General features: G+C 35.7%; 1 protein-coding gene across 17 annotated transcripts in view; it reads left to right on the top strand.

Moving 5' to 3' along the window:
- The window catches only part of HMBOX1 (homeobox containing 1), a 117,951-nt gene that overhangs the window by 65,358 nt on the left and 29,837 nt on the right, over positions 1–22,756 (top strand). For all 17 annotated transcript variants that reach the window (XM_069484813.1, XM_069484807.1, XM_069484820.1 and 14 more), the window contains 2 exons: positions 6,620–6,730; positions 17,811–17,964. In XM_069484813.1, coding sequence (XP_069340914.1) covers positions 6,620–6,730; positions 17,811–17,964 — 265 coding nt within the window. The remainder of the gene's footprint in view (positions 1–6,619; positions 6,731–17,810; positions 17,965–22,756) is intronic.

Genomic DNA, 22,756 nt, shown 5'->3' with positions numbered 1-22,756 from the left:
TTAAAAACTGGGGAAAAGATTTTATACTAGTGTTAAAAGAAAATAATGAATATTTTTATTGAGATACGAAAAGCTTTCCTAAGCAATACATAAAACCTAAAAGATAAAGTTGTATGTATTTAACTGTATAAAAATCTTAAGCATATATCCAATAAAAGACATTATAAATGAATCACACTGAAAGATATTTACAGCATTATAGAGCAAAAGATTCATATATCAAAAGAGCTGTTGAATGTAATAACGTCATTCACAGCAACATGGCTGGAACTAGAGACCATTCTCCGAAGTGAAGTATCTCAGGAATGGAAAAACAAATACCACATGTTCTTGCTAACAAGTGGGAGCTAAATGGCGGGTGCACATGCACATAAAAAGACGTAAAGGACATTGAAAACTAAGAAGGGGGGGCATGTGGGAGAAGAGTAAGGGCTAAAAACTTACCTACTAGGTACAATGAACATTGTCCTGGTAATGGGCACACTGAAAGCCCTGACTTCAGCATTATAGAGTGAATCCATGTAACAAAAACTTTTGTACCCCTTAATATTTTGAAATAATAAAAAAAAAGTTCTTACAAGTTAGTGGAAACAACTAATAATCTTATAGAAAAATTTGCAAAGGATATCAGTGTATAACTTACACAAGAAAAAATATAAATGGCCCATAAACATGTGAAAAGATTTGAAGCCTTTGTGAAAATTAAATAAGAACAATTTAATTGCAAGATAATGGGAGGTTTTGCCCATGAAATGAGCAAACTTTAGAAAATTGAGGGATACTGCTTGTCTACTTCTGTCCATCAAAATCCAGCAAAAACAATGAAAGCAAACAAAAATAGAAGAAAAACTTTATCTTCAATGAAGCAATAGCTAGAACCTTAAAACATAAACTAAATTGAATGAGAATTCTGGATCAAAACAAAAGGAAAGTGATGGGCACCAACACATGCCTCCTCCAGCCTGGGGAAGGAAATAAGTTTCCCTGAAAGTATCTTAGTTATGGAAAGCTAAGATAAAGTCTGTGATCTTTTGTTTAAAGGTTCCAGTTTTAGGGTGATGGGCCAATAAGAATAATGGGAATATTCCTATATAGATACAGTTTCAACATAGAAATCCCATACCCATCCTCAGTCATTCCCCAGGCCCACATGCTCCCAGCCCCCAGCCCCTGGTAAGCACTAATTTACTGTCTGTCTCTGTAGATTTACCTGTAGACAAATTTCTGGACATTTCTGGCTGATTTTAAGTTTTTTTGTAGAGATGGGGGTCTCACTATTGCCTAGCTTTGTCTTGAACTCCTGCCTTAAGCGATCCTCCTGCCTCAGCCTCCCAAAGTGCTAGGATTACAGGTGTGAGCCACTGAGCCCAGCCTAGGTTTTTTTTTGTTTTTTTTTTAATTTCTTGCGTTAAAATAAAACTACTTTTAATGTTTTTACATTTTAAAATTCTGTCTATAATGTGATCCCATTTTAGTAATTACTTCTGCTTATCCTATGTATAATAATGGTTGGAATGATCTTGGAATAAGTAGTTATTTCTACATGATGAGATTTTGGGTGTTTTTTTTATTAGCTTTCCTCTTAATTTTTCCTTTCCTCTAAATTTCTTAGAATTTTTTTTTTATAATGAACATGTATTATATTCACAGAAAGAAAGTCAGACTTCCAAAAACAGTTTCATAATATTCAATAATGGTGAGAATGTAGGGAAACATTCTGATTTCTATTGGTTAGACTATAAAATTGAGTACAGCGTTCTTTAGGGGACAATTTAGTGACATCTATCACTAACATAAATGCTGTTCAAATACTAGGAATCAAAATTTCATTCCTGTGGATCAGCCCTAAAGAAATATTTATTCATGTGCACAAAGATACAAATGGAGTGTCATTGCATCATCATTTATTATAGTAAAACAATAACTGAAATATCCAATAGTAATGAATTATGGTATAGGTTGCCTTTGAAGCCATTAGAATAAGGGAGACTTATAATTTCCTACATGAAAAAATTCTAAGAAAAATAAGTTACTTATGTATAGAATAACTCCAAATGTATGTTTTCAAAAACCCAACTATTAATAGTTATCGTAATAAACAAGAATACTTATAGGATAGGGAAGAAGGGAAGGAGTGGGGAAGGACGAAGGACTTTTTTTCTCTGTCCATGTTTGTGAATTATTTGAATTTTTATACAGAATGCATGCATTTGTTTTAACTTAAAATTTTTAAACATAATTCTGGTTCCACTGTGGAAGGCAATCGTAGAGATGATAGCAGTTCTTAAGTAGAAAATTGCATAAAGAAGGATATTTCACTTTTTCAACTATGAAATGATCTTCTAATTTAAAAAAGGAGCTAATCATGAGGATTTTGTACTTTGTGGATCTTAGGTGGCCTATTCTTTTTATCAGAGTTACTGCAATTGGCCAGGCAAAGGAGGCTGAGATTCTGAAGTGCTGGAATGAGGATTGGAGAGAACATGAAGAGACTTTTACGAAGAGAAAGTGACTAGATTTAGCAAACATGTGACAGTTGTGGGGGAAAGTAGAATGAAGGTAAAATTGAGATGGAGGATATAGTAAGAAGAGCAGATTTAAGGATGAGGATAATGAATTAAGTTGACTCTGTTGAGGATGTGTGGGAAATTCTCATTGACGCTTTTTAGCAGATGGTTTGAAAGTATCGTCTGGTACCCTGGAAGTCTTTGGCATTTAGATGACATGTATATTTTAAATCAATGTTGTTGGTAATTGAGATGACCAAAGGAACCCTGAGGGCCACTAACATGTAAGGAGTTAGCAAAGCAGCCCCGAAGCCACCTGAAAAGATGTGTTGGGAGTTGTAGCCAGCATTCCAAGGATGAAGATGATGTGAGTGGTCAGTGTCACGCTCCAGGAAGTGGAAGGAAAATGAAACATTTAAATTTGTGCTACTGGAGACTTTGACAAGGATAGATTATGGTAGAGAGCCCTCTAGTGGAAGGGAGCATGGCATTTGGAGAACTGGAAAGAGCCTGGGTGCAGCTGAAGCTCAGAAAACGTGAAGGAGGCTAAGAAAGGCTTTTTCTTCCTGAATACAATGTGGTTACTTCCTTATTGGAAAGAAATTAATCAGGGGTTAACTTTAGTCTCTAAGTGTTTGAGCGTTATGTGTAAATTTTTCTTTTCTTCCGCCCTGTGGAGGAGCTAAGGCTTATGAACAATGACATTCTCTTCTGCAGTGAGTAGTAGAGAGGAAGTTAGGGAAATTTTCTCCTGAGGAAAAGTATCAAGGCTGACATAAAGAGGAGCTGCCTGGTTTTTGAAACCACACTCAGCTGAAGTCACAAACTAGCCCCAGAAGGATGAGTTAAAGGAGCCTTACCCATCAACAAGCTGCCAGGAGAAATCATTGTAAAATGTGTCGTTTTACGTATTTATTTTTTTTTTACAGTGCCTCTTCTAGAAAAACTACCTGCTTTATTACTTCATTTTCTGCATTTATTATATGAAAAATGATATTAAATTTATAGGGAAGAAGTTCTTTGTTTATTTTTCTTCACACAAAAGATGAGACAGGAGAATATTCTATTAACATATCACCTTCTTATCCCTTTGCATTATTAAATTAATAATTGTACAGAAAAAATTGTGAAACAACATATGTATAAGCAGTTAACATTGCTTATCTCAGAGAGTAGAATTGGTAAGAGAAGGCAGAAATTGACTTCTCTTTGCAACTCTTTATTTAACTGAGTTACAATTTGATAAACCAACCAATAAAGTACTGTATATATAATATTTAGGGGGAAAAGCCAAAAATTAATACATATTTACAGAAATGTTAAGAAAATAATATAAAGGTAGAAATGTTGGAAAAGTCTACCACTCTAAATTCATATTGTGTATCTTCAGTATATATAAACTTTTGTTACTATATAAAACTGAATGTAGATTATTATATTAATATAGTTATTAAAATATATACTTTTTCATTTGTATCATGGACATCTTTCCATGTTGGTACATATCCATGTACTTTATTTTTTTGAAACTACATAGAATTTTAAAAACATTTTTGGGGAAACTTTTTAAAATTTAAATACGTACACAGAAAAGTGTCCAGCTTATTGACTTTTAAAAAGTGAAGACGCACATACAGCCACCCTCTAGATCAAGATAAGAGCAATGCTGGTCACCACGGAAATCTTCTCACTATTAATACCTCCCAGTTATTAACCTTTTCCCTCCTACATGGGTAACCACTATTCTGACTTCCTTCCATATAGAGTAGTGTCTATTTTTTTAACTTTATATGAATTGAATCATACAGTTGTGTATAGCTTTTTTCAGCCAACATTATTTTTGTGAGATTTATCCATGTGGTTGCAGATAGCAGTAGTTCATTCTTTTTCTATTGGGTATAATAGTCTGTAGTAGAAAGTTTAGATACCACAATTTATGCATTCTGTTGATGGGCATTTAGTTTTAAATTGGGGGCCATTATGGATAATGCTTATATGATCCTTCTTATACATGTCTTTTGAACATATTTCTATTGAGTACGTACATATTTCTGCAGGCTATATGCCTCGTAAAGAAATCACTAGGTTCTAGGGTATACATGTGTTCAGCTTTAGTAGGTACTTTCCATCTGTTTCCCAGAATGGCCATGCCGTTTTACCCTTCCATCAGCTGTATGAGAGTTCTGTACACTCCGTGTCCTTGCCTACACTTGGTATTGATGGCTTTTTATGTGTTTGCTTGGTTTTGGTTTTTTGTTGTGGTTGGTTTTTTTGGATGGCTTTTTTAAAGCATTAATTTTAAAAGTCTGCCAGTATTTTGTTATGTAAATGTACTATAATTTAGCTAATGTCTGTTCGATGGGCTTTTGCCCTCTTCTCCGACTATAGCACAGCTAGAACCTGGACAGATCTTATATCTAGTGGGCTCAGTGGTTTGTTCTATGTATGATCTGACTATATGAGGAAATTTAATATTGGAACAAACTAAAAGAACTGATAGAACTGATGTCTGTTTTTTTTCTTTACAGATTTTCCTCACATTCCCTGTTGTTCTTTTTTTTGAGTAATATGGTACCAATATAAACAATCCATGTAAAATAGTTTTATTTTGTTGACATGAAAATCAATTTTGATTTCACGGTGGTAAATGGTTGTTTTTTTCACTCTTTAAAAAGTAGTATAAAAAATAATATAATGTCTGAAACTAGACTTTTGGTGAAATGTTTGCTAAACACAGCTGATTTAATTATCCAGAATGCAAATTTGCATTCTCTTAGAACAAGCGTACAGTGCTAGCTGCCAGCACCTGCATCACATAGATCTTCAATCCATTGGAAGACTGCTATGTGAATTACTTCAGTATGTAATCACTTAGGTTTGGGAAAACTGTTTGAATTTCGCCTTTTGTAATTGATAGATGTTTCCAGTCAGAGGACCTTGCTTCATAGTCTTCCTTTTAACACTCCCCTTCCCCATTTTCTCAGATTTTCTTTTAACATAGATTTTTAAGTGTGTGAAACTCTGGGGGCTTGCTTTTAATGAGTTAAATGTGATTGCAGGACCTCCTGCTTTTTCTCATGTTAAAGGGTGTGATTACTTTATGATAGCCATTCTTCCTTGTCAAGCATTACAGCTTTAGACAGGTGTTGGCACAGGTGGTATTCAGCAATGTCCAGTTTCTATGCGTAATTCCTTGGGAGGTTTTAGATAGTGGTAACCCCCTATGATGGCTGGATGGTCTTTGGAAAGTGCCTTGTGGACTTACAGGACAGTTTGTCTCCACTGTATTCTTTGCTTTTGCCAGTTGTATACTGAATCATTCATTTTTTGGAATAGCTATAATGACCAGTGAGCATGTGATTCTCATACTAGTACGTTTTAGACATGCTCTTTTATGTTCGATGTGGAGATTTTTTCTAGTGCTGTCAAGAACTTCTTAGTGATAGCAGAAAAGTGCTTTATATCCTGTTCAGTTTTTTTGAAAGTATATCTGTTGCAAAAATGTGTTTAGCTGTTGAGATTTCTTAAGAGGTCATATTGCAGCATAACTCTAAAACTCTGCTAATTCTTACTTTGTACTAATAGTATAATGAGTCTAAAAATGCCTAAATGAATTAACAAATAAATCAAAAACCTTATTGAAGACAGTATTTTCAGTGACCTTTTTATTCCTAGCCCCTTACTGTAGCAAAACTTGCTGACTTGATTTTTTTTCATCACTATCTGTTAAATGTTCTAATATTTTAAACCGGGGTGGTGTGGAGGGCATTGATAGTTAAAGAAGCACAAATATAATCAATTCTAACAAAGAACTATAACTTAGGAATCTTCATTTATCTCATATTAATGGACCTGGTTTGAGATTAATTTTAGAGGCCACTGTCAAGTCTTGGTTAATAAAATTCTTTGACCGCTGATAAATCCTGAGTATATCCTAGCCAGCGCAGTTAGCCTTTTCAAAGAAGCCCAATATTAAGGAGTTTGCTTAAGTTGCAACTTCCTTACAGAGTGACACAGAGAATAAAGCACCCAATAACTTAGAACCAGCAGAACCCTCGTTCACTTCACTGTAACTTCAATGCCCCCCAAAAGCTATTTCTCTTTCTACGTAGGTATCAGTCAGAGCCGGATCTCTCATTGGCTGTTGCAGCAGGGATCAGACCTGAGTGAACAGAAGAAAAGAGCATTTTACCGATGGTATCAACTTGAGAAGACAAACCCTGGTAAATATCATTTCCTTTTATTTATTGCATCTGAAGCAAGACAAATCCATGTGCTAACTTGTTCAATAAGGTACTTTCACAGTTTATTATTGTGCCTTCATGCAATAAAAGCCACTCTTAACTCAAAAACTTAAGCCCTGATTGTGATAATTTTTAGTTTATTATGTACTGTTATCTAGTCATGTTCACTCCTTCCTCTGAGGTACCCTCTTTGCTTCCAGGTTATATTATATTTCTAGCCATAGTTTGAAATAAAGATTATGAATGTCAGTGACTAATTTTGTTTTCTTCAACTATAGGCACATACTTAAGACTCTATTATCTTTTTTTTTTTTGCAAATTTTGTTTTATTAGTAATATAAATTTAATATTTTTATTTAGTTCATGCTGTACCATAGCCAATGATCTCTGCTGATGATTTTCTTCTTCTAGTTCTAATGACCTAGGTAATGGATGTGTCTTTGGACTTTAGGATGCAGCTGCCCTGATGACTCCCAGGAGCAGCCAATTGGAAAAGCAGAATGAAATTTTAAGGAAAAAGAAGATCACAAAAACCTTTGTGTCTAGGGTTGGCAAGAATAGGCGAGATTTATTGCAAGATACTTTAAAAAAAAGTGATGTATAAAGTAAAATCTGGAGTTGTGGGATGGAGTGTCTCAATCTGTGCGTTGAACAGGCTAGCGGCAGTGTCCTGCTCTCAAGTGTAAGCTTGTGACTGAGCTGTCCTTGGTAATGCTACGGCATTAAGGCGTTTGCTCACAGACTGAATCACCAGTGGAAACAATGTGTAGTAATAGCCTTGGCTCTGAGGTGGAAATAAAGAGTGTAATAGAGATGTATTTTTGTATGTGTGTCTGTGATAAGATTTTTTTTTTCCAAAAATCATATTCTTAATCCAAAAAGTTCCAGGCAAGATGAAACAGAATAGACCATATCAACCTCTGCAAAAAATTTTTCTTAGTCTATTCTGACTCCAGATTTCTATTTTGAAGTGTTTCAGATGTACAGAAAATTCAGAAGACTAGCACAGTAAACAACTGTTCGCCCTTTTCGTAGGTACAATAATTGTTAATATTTTGCTGCATTTACGTTATCTCTATAAAATAAATAAATGCATTTAAGATTTGTGTGTGTATGTGCATTCAGCATTCATCTCCTAAGAATAGGGACAATCTACATAACCACAGTCCCCACTGTCACACCGAAGAAAATCAATAATTATTTCATACTACCATGTAATACTCAGTCCATGGTCACATTGCTCTAGTCATTGCAAGAATGTCTTTTGTAGCTCTTTTTAAAAGTAGTATCTCTTTAATTTGGCAAATTGGAATGTCTCTTTAGACTCTAAAATCTAGTCACCCAAACTGTTTTTTCCATGACAGAAACTTTTTAAACCATCTGATCTTACAGAATGTCCCACATTCTGGATTTTTCTATTTATTGTTATTGTCAAATAACTTATTTTTTATCTTCTCTCTTTTCTGTAAACTGGAAGTTAGGATTAAAGGCTTCATTAGATTCAGTTTGAGTATTTTTGGCAAGAGCACTTCATAGATTATTTAAGGGAGCATGTAGTAATAGCACAGTTTACATTGAAATGCTTCAAAAAATAAAATGGGTTGATGAATATATAGGGAAATGGATAGATATGTGATAAAGTGTAAAATATTAAGTGGTCTGATTATGATTTTCACTTATAAAATTGTTTTCATGTTTTTTTATGTTTGGAAATTTTCATAATAAAATAGTGGGGAAAAATACTTTATAGGTAATGTTTACCTCAAAGTGCCCCACCTATCAGCAGGCCTGTAATGTCAGGTTGTAGCACTATTCACATGCTAAGTTTGATCATTTTGTTAAGTTAGTGGCCATGAGATCTTTTCTTTGCAGTTTGTAAATAATCTGTAGTCACCTGATCAGTATCTTCTTCTGAAACAACCTTTTACCAATTGTCTTAGCATTCATTGATGATCCTTGTCTGAACTGATTATTCCAAGGGAGTTGCAAAACGGGATAATCTATTGTTCTTCCAATACTTAGTTTTTCCAACACTTACCAGTTTTTCTGCAAAGAAGAGCTTTCGTTTTTAGATATTTTCGAAGGATATCTAGATATACAAGCAAACCTCTCAAAATAACGACTCTTGGCAAGCTCCAGCAACTCAGGAAGCTGTGGTGGGAGGATTGCTTGAGGTCAGGACTTTGAGACCAACCATCCTGAGCAACATAGCAAGACCCTGACTCTAAAAAAATTTAGAAAAATTAGCCAGGTTGGTGGCACGTGCCTGTAGTCCCAACTACTTGGGAGGCTGAGGCAAGAGGATTGTTTGAGCTCAGGAATTTGAGGCTGCACTGAGCTATGATTGTGCCACTGTACTCCAGCCTGGGCAACAGAGTGAGACCCTGTCTCTAAAAAAAAAAAGAAAAAAAATGATTCTGTTGTTGCTACCATTAATTAAATGTTATAAAGCAACAGTCCAGGAGAAATACAATGCAAACAACCTATGTAATTTGAACTTTTCTAGTTGTTGCATTTTAAAAAGTTAAGAAAAACAGCTAAAATTAATATATTTTATTTAACAAATACATATTATCGCTTCAGTATTTAATCAGTATTTTTAAAATTATTGAAATTTCTTTCTCTCTTTCTTTGCCTTTCCTTTCTTGTTGGTTGTTTGAAATCCAATCTGCATTTTATACTTAAAGCATACACTTTCTATGAGCCATGTTTCGAGTGCTCAATAGCCACATGTGGATATAGGCTACCGTATGGGATGGCACAATTTTAAGACGTAGTTGAAGCAACCGTTCAAACTTAGTGCTAAGCAGTCTTCCCAAAAGACAGCACTTCTCCCATGGTTCACAGCAGAGCAAATAAAATGGAGAGGGACAAAAACTGGGCACTTGGTCTGCTTACTGGAGCAGCTTAGGCTGATAGCAAGGGTTCAACTAGGTAAACATGGAACCGTGCCCAGGAGTTTCGTAAAGCTGGTCACATTCCAGACAAGCCATTGAGACCACCAGGGATTATCACCAGAGAGACTACCAGAGGGACTGTCAGTGTGTTCCAACATGTACAGGGCAGAACAGTGAAGAATCTGGAGAACAGGAACTAGTCAACTCCGTCAGGTAATCAACTTCCATAAGAGAAGGGATTTTTGTTTCTTGGATATGGCACTTAGGCCAGAACTGACACGTAATCTAATCACAACTAGTGAGGCTCAATTCCCAGACTGGAGTTTCTGGGCTGGGCTCCAATCTCAGGCAGGGACTAGGATACCAGGACAATTAATTCGCTAGAAACAGGAAGGCAGCCTAAGGTGCAGCTCTCAGGCCACAGCAGCATTGGCACAGCTGTCTGATAGCACTGCTGATTGCAGGATACTACTGCAGGAGTCCCGTTTTAACACTGGACTGGGACTCTTCTTCTGAAGCTGTCTTTTTAACAAATTATTGTTTATTGTTGTTTTTAATCTTATTTCCTATTTCAGTTTATCTTGGAACCAGAGCTAGGCTTACCCATTATCAGGAAATTGGAGGGAGGTGGAACGAGGGAATTGACAGCATTCATCCAGCTGATGATTAGGAGCTGATTTCTTTATGGAGAAGGTGCCTCCTTTTAAGACGTGCCTCTTAATAACGTGCATCTGCTTTTCAGTGAGGTTGCATTACTATTCTTATACCCTTTAGAGGATTTTTCTATTTTTTTTGTTTAAAAGTCAAATTCTTATTGGTTCCTTCAGTCAAGTTTTCTGTAGGATACAATTTAAAGGTAGCTGAAGTTAAGAGGATAAGTACATAACTGTCAATTGGTAGTAATAGTTTTTGTTGCATTAACAAAAATTGGATATTGGCATTTGAAGTTTAAGTTTTTCTTTGCATTTTCATCTTTATGATAAGAGCTAATATGGCATAGAATTCTTTCTAGATAAATGCAGTTTTATTTTGTTGACTTTAAAATAACCTTTGATTTTAGCTAAAGAATAGCATTGTTTCCTTCTTATTCTGTGGACGCTTAGGAGCTGCTATTATGTTTGGATAAAGTGAACTGTATTGGCATCTGTGAATAGCTTACTCTCTAGTCAATAATTGCTTACAGGACATCACATTCTTTGCAAGTCATTACGGAGCTGATTAGAATCCACACAAATGTCCCTTAGTTGAGAACTGGTTTAAATAAATTATGGCATATCTGTACAATGGAATACTATAGAGCTATGTAACTATTTTTAAAGGCAGCTTTAATTAATTAAATTAATATGGGGTGATATGGAATTCATAAGTAAAAAAGTAAGGTACAAAAGGATATATGGTATATTACTAGTTATACAGGGAACACAAACATGCACGAGTATATGCTTGCGTAAGCATAGATCTCTGGAAGGCCGTGTTAAGGACAGGTGAGAACAGCTCTGTGGAGGGGAGCTAAGTGGGAGTATGGGCATAGGGAGTTGACTGTACAGCCTGTGTCTTTCTAAATTTTGTACCATATTCTTCTGTATTTGAAAAATACATATAAAATATAATGGAAGGAGAGAAGGAAGTAGAAGGGGAGGGAGAGAGACCCCTCCCCCAAAATTAATCTGCCTTGTTAATAGCTTTCAAGATTTTTTTAAAAATGAAGAATCTAGATCATATGGTCAAGACCTGCTGCTTTTGAGAGGCAGTTAGGTAGAAAATAAGATGTCGGTGATTTTTATTAACAGATAAACTACTGTATTTCATAATTTTTTTATGTCCAGGATGGCTCATTAAGGGAAATGTAAATAGTATCATCTTTTTATATATATTCTGAGAAAAAAATGCAAAATTAAGGAATACCACAAAATGAAAAACTGCTTTTTCTCTTCTGTGAGTTTAAGTATTTAGAAAACAAATAAAAAATGTTAGTATAGTCTATGCCTCTATTCTTGGACCTCGGAGCATTTCTGCTTGTATACCTTGAGTGAAGTTCTCTTTTTCTTTTATTTTTTTTTATTTTTTTTTTTTTTGAGACAGAGACTCACTCTGTTGCCCAGGCTAGAGTGAGTGCCGTGGCGTCAGCCTAGCTCACAGCAACCTCAAACTCCTGAGCTCAAGGGATCCTCCTGCCTCAGCCTCCCGAGTAGCTGGGACTACAGGCATGCACCACCATGCCCGGCTAATTTTTTCTATATATATATTTTTTAGCTGTCCATATAATTTCTTTCTATTTTTTTAGTAGAGATGGGGTCTCGCTCTTGCTCAGGCTGGTCTCGAACTCCTGAGCTCAAACGATCCGCCCACCTCGGCCTCCCAGAGTGCTAGGATTACAGGCGTGAGCCACCGCGCCCGGCCAAAGTTCTCTTTTTCAGCCACTTCAGTCGAGATCCATTTGGGTATGGTTCTGTGGGGTTTTTTTTGTTTGTTTGTTTCTCTTTTTAAGTGGACTCAGCAAGAAAAATAACAGAGTGGATATTTGGGTTATTTTTACTGGTAATCTAGTAGATATACTATAGTTCTCTGACAGACCCAACATCAGAATTTCCCAGCATAATCCAAAGCCTGCCAACGCATATAAATAGAATAGGCTGATGGAAACTAATCAAATACATTTTACCTTGTTTCTTATGAAGACGTTTACAAGAAAATGCCTATTTTTCAAAGAGATGAGTGCTAAATTCAGCAGGGTTGACAGCAAAAGCCCCTTTATTTAATCAAATTAAGCTCAACAATCTTTTCCCTTGTCTAATTTAAACATTACTGTAGCAGACAGGTGTTCTGGGTTCCTCTTGGCCCGTGGCACTGATTCTGCATACTTTTAAATTAAACAATTAAATGACGCTTGCCAAGAGGCTGATGCAGCAAGCACGTGAAGTAAATACGTTCAGAGGAAATGCCCAGTCCTTCACTTGCAGAGTGTCAGAGCCCTGGGAAACGTTGCCTGTGAAACCGGAGAAGATGAGAAATTACTTTTGCAGAAGGTAGTTTTGTAATTATGTGCTTCTAGTCATTCTTTTATTAGCTGATTGGTAAAGGCTCACCCAGATCTAATTCTGATAAGCAAGAACATTATCAGATTTACAAAGAGAGCAGTCATCAAAATTTTTAAATCTATTAACAAATTATGAAAAGATGTTTTAGTTTGTTTCTAATGGGTTTAGATTTGCTAGGTGAAGTTGCAAACATTTGTTTTCATAGGAGCCCAGATACAACGTGGGAAAACATGTTTCCCTAAAGAAATAGGGAACACAGTTTTCCTGTAAGGACCTTTAGCCAACCAGAACGCCTGTATTTTACTTCAGTGGAGTTTAAAGCCTTATATACATTGCTCCTGCATTTTAGTATCGTATTTTTCAGTTAGAGTCAATAATTTTAAACCCTTTCTTTGCTCTTCATCCATTTCAACCAAAGCAAGATGAACTTAGGTTTCTAGAACAAATCTGTATTTATTAGACTGTTTCCAGAGTGTTTCTTGGGCTATTTTTAACTACTCCTACATTGAAAAAGAGAAAGGAGTAAGAAAAAAAGTCTCAAAAGTAATGTGATAATATTATGTTTTAAATCAAGTATGTTTATATACTCTGTTTGACCAAGAGCAGCAAACCATTGCTGTATGACATTCTTGGAATATGCTGTGAATATGCTTTGTAAGAAATTAAAAATGAAGAGATAGTTTTAAAAATAATTATGTTTAGAAGTTTGAAATTATTCAGTTCCCACCTTCTGTGCTTAAACTGTCTTGATTTCTTTTAAAGTAACCAGGCCACTACTTGCTTCTGTCTCTTCTTTTCCCCTCTTTCTTTCTTTTCCTTCCTGACCAGTTTTATTTCATCTAAATTTCTTTCAGCTCTCAATACAGAATATTATAAAGAAGCATAATAATACTAACAATAAACCCCAATACCAAAAAAGAACCGTTCTTTTTAGTTGGCTTATTTCCTTCAGCCTCTTGATTGAATTAAGATTCTTTGTGTTCTCTCTTCTGTTCGTACCCATTTATCACTCTGCTAACCTAAGAGACCATACCACAGTTTTAGATGTGGCCTACCTCGTGGAATTCGCTGACTTATTTCCTCCCCTCCACTCTGAAACTCTCTCTTCCTTTACCAGAGCCAGACCTTGGACAAGAAGGCCTATTCACTTACCCAGTCTATTTCTTGTTTTGTATTTGGTTTTTTGGTAGAGACAGAGAGTCTCACTATGTTGTCCAGGCTGGTCTTGAACTCATGGCCTCAAGTGATCCTCCTGCTTTGGCCTCACGAAGAAGTGTTGGGGTTACAGGCATGAGCCATTGTGTGGCCTACCCAGTCTATTTCTACCTCTATCTCATCAGTCAGGATAGCAGCTTGACTCTGGTTTGGACCTTTTCACCCTGGCTGTAGAATAAAACTAGTATCTTAATTAGGTAGATTCCAGAGCTCTTGTGCTATAATCCCTGCTTGCTTTCAGAAAAGCACTAAAGCAAAGACTTTGAAACTCTTCCAGCCCCGTAATTCCTGCTTATGTCTAAACCTTGTTAACTTTGAATTAGGCCCAGACTGAATTCCCAGGTTATTTTGGCAGCATGGAACCCTTTTTCTTGAACTGTTTAAAGAAGGGATTCAGTTTAGAGTTTCACAGTGGGTAGGCCAAGAATGTTTTTAAGCCAAGGGTCAGCAAACTCTTCCTGCAAAGGGCCAGATTGTAAATATCTTAGATTTTGCAGGCTATGTGATCTGTGTCACAGCTACTCTGCTGTTACAGTGCAGTCACAGCTGTGTACAATATGTAAATAAATGGGCTTGACCAGGTTTCAGTAAAACTCTATTTACAAAAATAGGCAGCAGGCCATAGGTTGCCAGCTCTGTTTTAAGCCATGAATCTCTAAAGCATTGTCTGATGAGACACCTGCTTGAGAAAAAAAGTTAGATATTACTTTACGTCATGCACTATAGGAAATTACATATGTATTAAGTGCTGAAATACAAAATGAAAACTATAAAGATATCCTGAATGATATTCAAACCCACTGGCCATAAGAGAAAAGACTGACAGATTTGACTACATTAAAAATTAAGATCACAAAGCATATCATAAAATACAAATAAACTGGGAAAAAATTATAATCTATATGACTAGCAATTGATTTCACAAGATTGAATTCACCGTAAGGTGACTGAGTCACTGTAAGATGAATAACCCAAAAGAACAAGGAACAAAAGATATGAATTCACAAGAAAAGGCATTTAATGGTCAATAAACATGAAAAGATGCTCATTTTTGTTTATCTTTTTTTTTTTTTTTTTTTTTTTTTTTTTTTTTTTTTTAAGAGATGGTGTCTTGCTCTGTCACCCAGGCTGGAGTGTTGTGGCACATTCATAGCTGGACTAGGACTATAGGTGTGCACCAGCACTGCCTAATTTTTAAATTTTTTGTAGAGATGGGATCTCGCTATGTTGCCCAGGCTGGTCTTGAACTACTGGCCTCAAGTAATGCTCATTCTCACTTGTAGTGAAATCTCTACATTAAAGTGAAAATTTTTGCTGCCACATTTATACATTTGAATAATGATAGTGTGTTGGGGTATATGGGTAAATAACCAATTGCAGATGATTGTGATGATTTGTATTAGTTATCTATTCTTGTACAACAGATTACTCACAATTTGGCAACTTAACAAACATTTATTATCTCACAGTTTCTGTAGCTCAGGAATCCAGAAGTAGCTTAGCTGGGTGGTTCTGGCTCAGAGTTCTCATGAGATTGCAGTCCAGCCGTTAGCCAGGGCTACAGTCATCGGGACTGGATGGTCCACTTGCAAGCTCACTCATGTGGATGTTGGCGGGCCCTCATTTCTTACTGCTTGTTGGCCAAAGACCACCGTTCCTCACAGCATGGGCCTTGCCTTCTACTGCCTGAGTGTCTTCACACGTGGCAGCTAGTTTTCCCTTGAGCGAGTGATCCGAGAGAGAGAGCATCCAAGACAGATGCCACATTGTCATCTATAATCTAATCCTAGAAGTGACACATCATCACTACATGTTCTTGGTCATACAAGCTAATCATGGTACAGTATGGGAAGGGACTAGACAAAGGTGTGGATACCAGGAGGCAGGGACCCTGAGGGACCTTGGAGGCTGGCTACCACGTGGCTGTATTAGGACTTGTTTCTCTGTTGGCTGGCTTCTACATGGTGTCTGCTATGCCTGGAGTGTCTAACGTGGCTTTTTCTCTCAAATGTCTGGCACCTGGGTAGAGTTGGCAAGAGCTCCTGGGGACTGGCTAGGCATCTTTCACTCCTTGTGGCCTCTCCATATGGCTCCTTTGGGCTTCCTTCAACATCATGGTCTCAGATTAGTCAGACTTCTTATATGGCAACTGGCTTCCCCAAGAGCCAGCATTCTAGGAGACCTAGGCAAAAGCTGCAAAGTTTCTTAGGATCCGGCCTCAAACTTTCTCCATGTTGTTTCAAGGTGTGATTACCAGGAAGTATGATTTATTGTGAAGGGCTATCTTTGGAATCTATCCCAGAAAGTCATGATTGTTAGAGATGACGCTGGCTTGTTCTAAAATGGTAGCAGTGCAGGGAATAAAAACTGATCTGCTACTGGAAATATTTTGAAGATAAAATGAACAGAATTTGCCTATGGATTGGATATGTAGTCTGTGGGAGAAATAGAGCAGTTAAAGATGAATCTGAGATTTTTGAGCTGAGCAATTTGAAGAATGGGAATCTATTTACTGAGATGAGAAAGACTTCGGGGCAGTAGGTTTGGAAAGGAAAATCAGAATTAGTTAACATATTTTGCATCTGTATAAGTGAATACACAGAAAAATGTGGCCATTCAGAAGGGGATCTACAATAAATCTGTAGGTATTACAGTAGAAACACTATGGTATTCCTTGCACGATATGGTAAAAAGAGTGTGATTCCTATTAGGAAGAAAGAAATATATATTAATATACAATTAATATTTAATAATATATATTTTAATATGTGTATAAACCCCACAATTTCTAACCTGTCTTTCTAGGGCTATATTAAGAGTTTGGATTAAACCATAGGCAGGGGGAACTTTTTGAAGGTTTTTGATCAGAGGAGTGATACGATCATAATGATGTTTTGGAAAGATAAATTTAACAATGTAAAGAGTGAAAGAAGAGCAGAGGAGCCAAGGACTGAGCTCTATTAAAGCATACCAAGTTATATTTAAGGTCTGTGAAATAAATCTATGGGGGTCACAGACAGTGTTGCTGTCCTTGTTTTATTTTTAGCTTTTAGCCTAGAGAAACCCAAGTGAAAGGGGTTTGATAAATGGTGAATGAGTAAATGCATCATTGCCAGTTCAAGCTATTAGAGCAAAAGCTAGTCTGAATTAGTAAAATATCTCAATTACAGCCTTTTGTTCATTGAAATTTTATTATGTTCAAGAGGTAACCAAATATAGTATAGTAGCAACAGGTAATAGACCTATAGATACTTGATTTAGTTAGTAGACTAAAAGCACATCAAACATCTTCTTAAATTTTTTGATGCTATATTTGACTTTTTTAAAGTTTACAACAATTTGGAATATTTCAAATTCATTTTCTAACTGCATGTACTCTTTAGGAGCTCCCAAGTCCTTTTTTTAAAATATAAATTTCTATTTACTTATCAGCTAAATTTAAGATGCAACCCCAAGTCCTTTGAATCTAAGGTATATTGTTCAAAAAGATTATAACTATCAAGTAGGAGTTTCAACAGACATTTTTTAGAGGAAGGTGCACTGATGAAGTTGTCACTAAGCCAAAGACCATCCTTTCCTATTCCCATAATGACGTAGATTTTGTGCTTTGTTTTGAAAAATAATATAAATGAAACTAATAGATGACCAAGTAGGAAAAACAATGACATTTTAAAATCACTAATCATGGATTTTTAAGGAAGAGTTTTTATCTCTTCTTCAGATTTTTATTTTGGTCAAATGTTCTTTTAAAAATAATATAAATACCAGATATTTATATTGCCTGCAAGTTTTAATGGAGAGACAAAAGTTTATTCTCAAAAATTCATTGTTCTTGATTTCATGATATATTTGTCATATTGGTTTGAATAAATTCCAAGATATTTGCTAAAAATGTCTTGTTTATTTCAGGGGCTACACTAAGTATGAGACCAGCCCCTATTCCAATAGAGGACCCTGAATGGAGACAAACGCCTCCCCCAGTCTCTGCCACCTCTGGGACCTTCCGACTACGCCGAGGGAGTCGATTTACCTGGAGAAAGGAGTGCCTGGCTGTGATGGAAAGGTACATAGCTCCTTTTCCTATGAGAAATCTCCCAAACTTAGGAAAGACATGAACTTTGGATAGATTGGGACAGTTTTCATTTCAAATAAGTAATTTGAGATCTAGGTGCTGTCGCTGAAAGTATTTTGGAATATTATAAATGCTGTGTTATTGAAATAAGGTAACGTTAGCATTGAGAATTCATAAAGCTGGAGTTAGCATCTATTTATTTTACTTCCAATTTAATAGTATATCCTCAATGATTTAAGAAACTTTAGAAGAAATATTTATTAAATTTAGATATTTGTATTATATTTTGGAAAAACCCTTTAAAGTGTTATTTTTTTCTTTTTTTTTGAGACAGAGTCTCGCTTTGTTGCCCAGGCTAGAGTGAATGCCATGGCGTCAGCCTAGCTCACAGTAACCTCAAACTCCTGGGCTCAAGCAATCCTTCTGCCTCAGCCTCCTGAGTAGCTGGGACTACAGGCATGCGCTACGATGCCTGGCTATTTTTTTTTTTCCTACATATATTTTTAGTTGGCCAGATAATTTCTTTCTATTTTTAGTAGAGACGAGGTCTCACTCTTGCTCAGGCTGGTCTCGAACTCCTGACCTCGAGCAATCCACCTGCCTCAGCCTCCCAGAGTGCTAGGATTACGGGCGTTGAAGTGTTATTTTCATCAAAAATATCGAATAATTGTTTAGGAGGCCACTGAAATTTAACTTTCTTCAATATGGTGTATGATCTAAGCAAGTTTAGTCCCAAAGGATAGAAATACTTATTTTTGACTTTGATTTAGTAATTTATCCTCTCACTCCAGTACTAGTACCTGATCCATAGTAGGTTCTCAGCACTTTTTTAACCTAAATTTGACCTTAGCTTCAGTTTTCCCATCTGAAATGGTATAAATTAATTATGATTGTGAAATATTCGATATATTTAGCGTAGATCCTATAGTAGAATTATCCTTTTTTGTCACCTACCTATAAGTAATGTTTACAGAATTGTTTTTTTTGATGGAAAGTTTTATATGCACTAAGGTAATAATGTTCCAGCTGTTACGTTTTTCCTGTTATCTAATCTGACCAGTAGAATGGTATATTGGACAGAGCATTTGACTCAGAGTCAGAAGACTTGAACCTATTAATTTAGTTTAGGTCACAAACTCTGAGCTGTGACTTCATGTCTAAAATAAAGTTTTTCAGGCTTGGGGAGTGGCTTATACCTGTCATCCCAGCACTTTGGGAGGCTGAGGTGGGAAGATCCCTTGAGGCCAGGAGTTCAAGACCAGCCTGGGTAACATGGGAAAACCCTGTCTTTACAAACAATAAAAAAAATTAGCCAGGTGTAGTGGCACATGCCTGTAGTCCCAGCTACTCAGGAGGCTGAGGCGGGAGGATCACTTGAACCCAGGAGTTTGAAGCTGTAGTGAGCGTGATCATGCCACTGCACTCCACCCTGGATGACAGAGAAAGACCCTATCATTCATACATACATACATACATACATAATATATACATACATACATACCTGGGCAGGAGGATCACTTTGAACCCCAGGAGTTTGAAGCTACAGTGAGCTGTCATCATGCCACTGCACTCCACCCTGGATGACAGAAAGACCCTATCTTAAATAAATAAATAACAAATATTTACATACATACCTGGGTGACAGAGACCGTCTCTAATAAATAAATAATAAATAAATATATACATACATACATATATGCATACATACATAAGAAAGAAAGAGATTTTCAGTAGCCAGTATGTCATCTAGGACTTTTGCTATCTCTGTTCTGCTACTTTATGATTATTTCCCAGCTCATTAACTTTACTCCCTGAAAGAGAGAAGGATTTAAAGAGCTGAAATTCAGACCATGTTTTTGTTCTTGTAATATAGTTGAAATTAAGGCAAACTTAAGGTTTGCTTAAGGCCAAACCTATTGCTATTACATAAATTAAAAGAAAAGGTTGGATCCAGTGTCGCTAATGAGACTATAGGTTATCCATTGATGTTATCATCTATTCCTTTCCTCGCTCTCTTTATTATGGGTAAGAGTAGAGGCCATTATTGAATAATGAATCCTTACATGCTTGAGTCATTAAAGTGAAAGAGTGAGACATTGCCGTCCTGGAGACCTGACATTTACAGTCTGCTCATCTAGAAATTTTTATTCTTTTTGAAAATTTCTTTTGAACATACAACACAGCAGATGGGAATTATAATAATGTTTAACTTAAAGTATTTGCAATATTGTACATTTTCCTCCAGGTAACAAAATAAGCTCTGTTATTGGTTTCTAGCTGGTATAAGTCCTAATTGTGCTATTGACTTAACCATTTAGTTTTTTCATGAAGATACCAGTATACGTTGATTGTATAATGTCAATGTGAAAAAGAATTAATTTAAAAATTAATAACAATAATGATAGGTGATATTCCTAATGCATTTTCAGAATTGAACCTCAGAGACTTTGGGATTCTTTTCATTTTGATTTTTCCAAGGCAGCAAGAACTAGCCACAGAATCACACTGATTAAATTTCTGTTAAAAAGATATTGAACATTTACCCTGTGTAAGCCTCCCATTGAGTCTTAATTTATACTTTTTAACTTTAATTAATAAGTGTCTTTATCTAAACCAGGAATTGGTTATCTTTGGTTTAATTTTATCCGACCTGGCACAGCTAAAAAGAGGATGTGGTTTATTCCAATAGTTGCAAAAATGCAGAAAACCTTTCATAGTACTTAATAATAATAGTACAAAAGGTCATAGTATGACTTTCATTCTGTGGAAATGGAACTTTTTATTTTCTGAAATGGAATATAAAATTCCCTACCCTTTTAGAGTAATGCATGATGTTTTTCCCTAGAATGAATGAGTGAATAAATACATATGCAGAGACCGTAAAACCAGCAAAGTTAAGCCTTCCTCAAATATGTTAGTATAAGATAAAAGTTAAAAATTATTTCATTCCTCACACCATACACAAAGATAAATTTCAATGAATCAAAAAAGTGAATCCATATAAGTAATAGAAGAAAACATGGGTGATTCCTCCATATCCTACAAATGAGAAAAATGTTTCCTAACCATGATTCAAAATCCAAAAGCAATAAGGGAAAATATTGATAAATATGATTACATAAATGAACAGCTTTGTGGGGGAGAAAAAACTGAGACATGAAAAGACAAATTGGAAAAAAATATTTGCAACTTTTGTTATCCCTAATTTTTAAAAAGCTCTTAAAAGAGAGAAGACCAACAACTCTATAGAAAATTGGACTAAAGATATCAGTTAGAAAAATAAATGTCAATGGCCCTTAAACATATGAAAAGATGCTCAATCTAACTCATAATGAGAGAAATTCAAATTAAAACTACTTGAGGTACCATTCCTCACCTACCAAGTTGGCAAAAATCCAAAAGTTTGGCACATTTTCTATTGATTGGGCAGTAGAGAATCAGGCACTCTCATACATTGCTTGTAGAAATGCAAAATGGAGCAATCTTCATGGAAGAGAATTTGGCAAAATCAGGAAATATTACCTATGGGTTTGCCCTTTGACACAGCATTTCTGCTTCTAGAAAATTATCTTAAAGATACACCAGGAAAAATATGAAAAGATAGCAACACTGTTTGTAATAACATGAAACAATGATGTTGTAGACAACCTCTATGTGTATTCATAGTAGACTGGGCCAGTAAATTATAGTGCATCCATACATTGGATGTTGAAGCTCACATAATGGAGTACTTTAAAAAAAAAAAAGGAATAAGAAATATCTCTATACAGTGATCTCCAGGATATAATGTTAGGTAAATAAAAGAAGCAGGGTCAACTGTACATAGTAGGAAACTATAATTTATGTATGTATAATTTATGTGTTTATCTTACACTGGTTTTACAGATAGGTATAGATATAGATGTAGCTATAGATAATCATATTAATGTTATGTAAGAAAAAGGTAGAAATATAAATATAGAAATATAAAATCAAAATAATTAAAACACTAATCTGTATGTGTGCATAAAAATAGAAATCTATCTGGAACTTATTTTTTTAATAACAGCCTTATTGAGATACATTTCACCTATTTAAAGTGTATAATTCAATGCTTTTTACTATGTTCCCAGAGTTATGCAACTATCACCTCAATCAATTTTAGAATATTTTTATCACCTCATTTTTAGTAACCATAAGTTTGACCAGTGAATTCAGTGCTTTCATCCTCATTCACTTATTAGAAGTTCCCCATCAACCATCTACCTAAGTAGTTTTAGGGCAGTGATTCTTAACCTTGGCTGCGTATCAGGATCACCTGGGGAGCTTTTAAAAATATTAATGGGGCCTCACCTCTGACTAACTGAATCATAATCTCTGGGTGTGGAGCCTAGGCAGAGGTATATTTGAAAAGTTCCCAAGTGATTTAAAGTGTAGCCTGTACTGAGAACCACTGTTATGTCATCCATTGATGATTGGTCATTTTTTTCCTAAGGGGTTGCAAAATGGTTGCATTCAAAGTTTTAAATTTCTTCTGTGTCAGCTGGAATTCTTCTAGAAAGAACTTTCCCTCATCAACTCTTTGGTTATCCTGAAATATACTCCCTCAAACATGGGGGGTGGGGACTAGCAAGTAATTATGGAAGCGAGAGGTAAATGCTATAATGAACAGGAGTCACTAAGACTGTAGGAGCATGAGATGTAAGCAGGTAGAGAAAAAGGAACACTATACCAAGGTGGTGACATGTTGTTGGCTGCATTTTTTTTCTTAATTTTTATTTTTAATTATTATGGGTACCTAATA

Source organism: Eulemur rufifrons, chromosome 12, assembly GCF_041146395.1.
Source record: "Eulemur rufifrons isolate Redbay chromosome 12, OSU_ERuf_1, whole genome shotgun sequence".
NCBI lineage: Eukaryota > Metazoa > Chordata > Mammalia > Primates > Lemuridae > Eulemur > Eulemur rufifrons.
The sequence above is the reverse complement of the archived record's forward strand: the minus strand, read 5'-3'. Positions and strand labels throughout refer to the sequence as shown.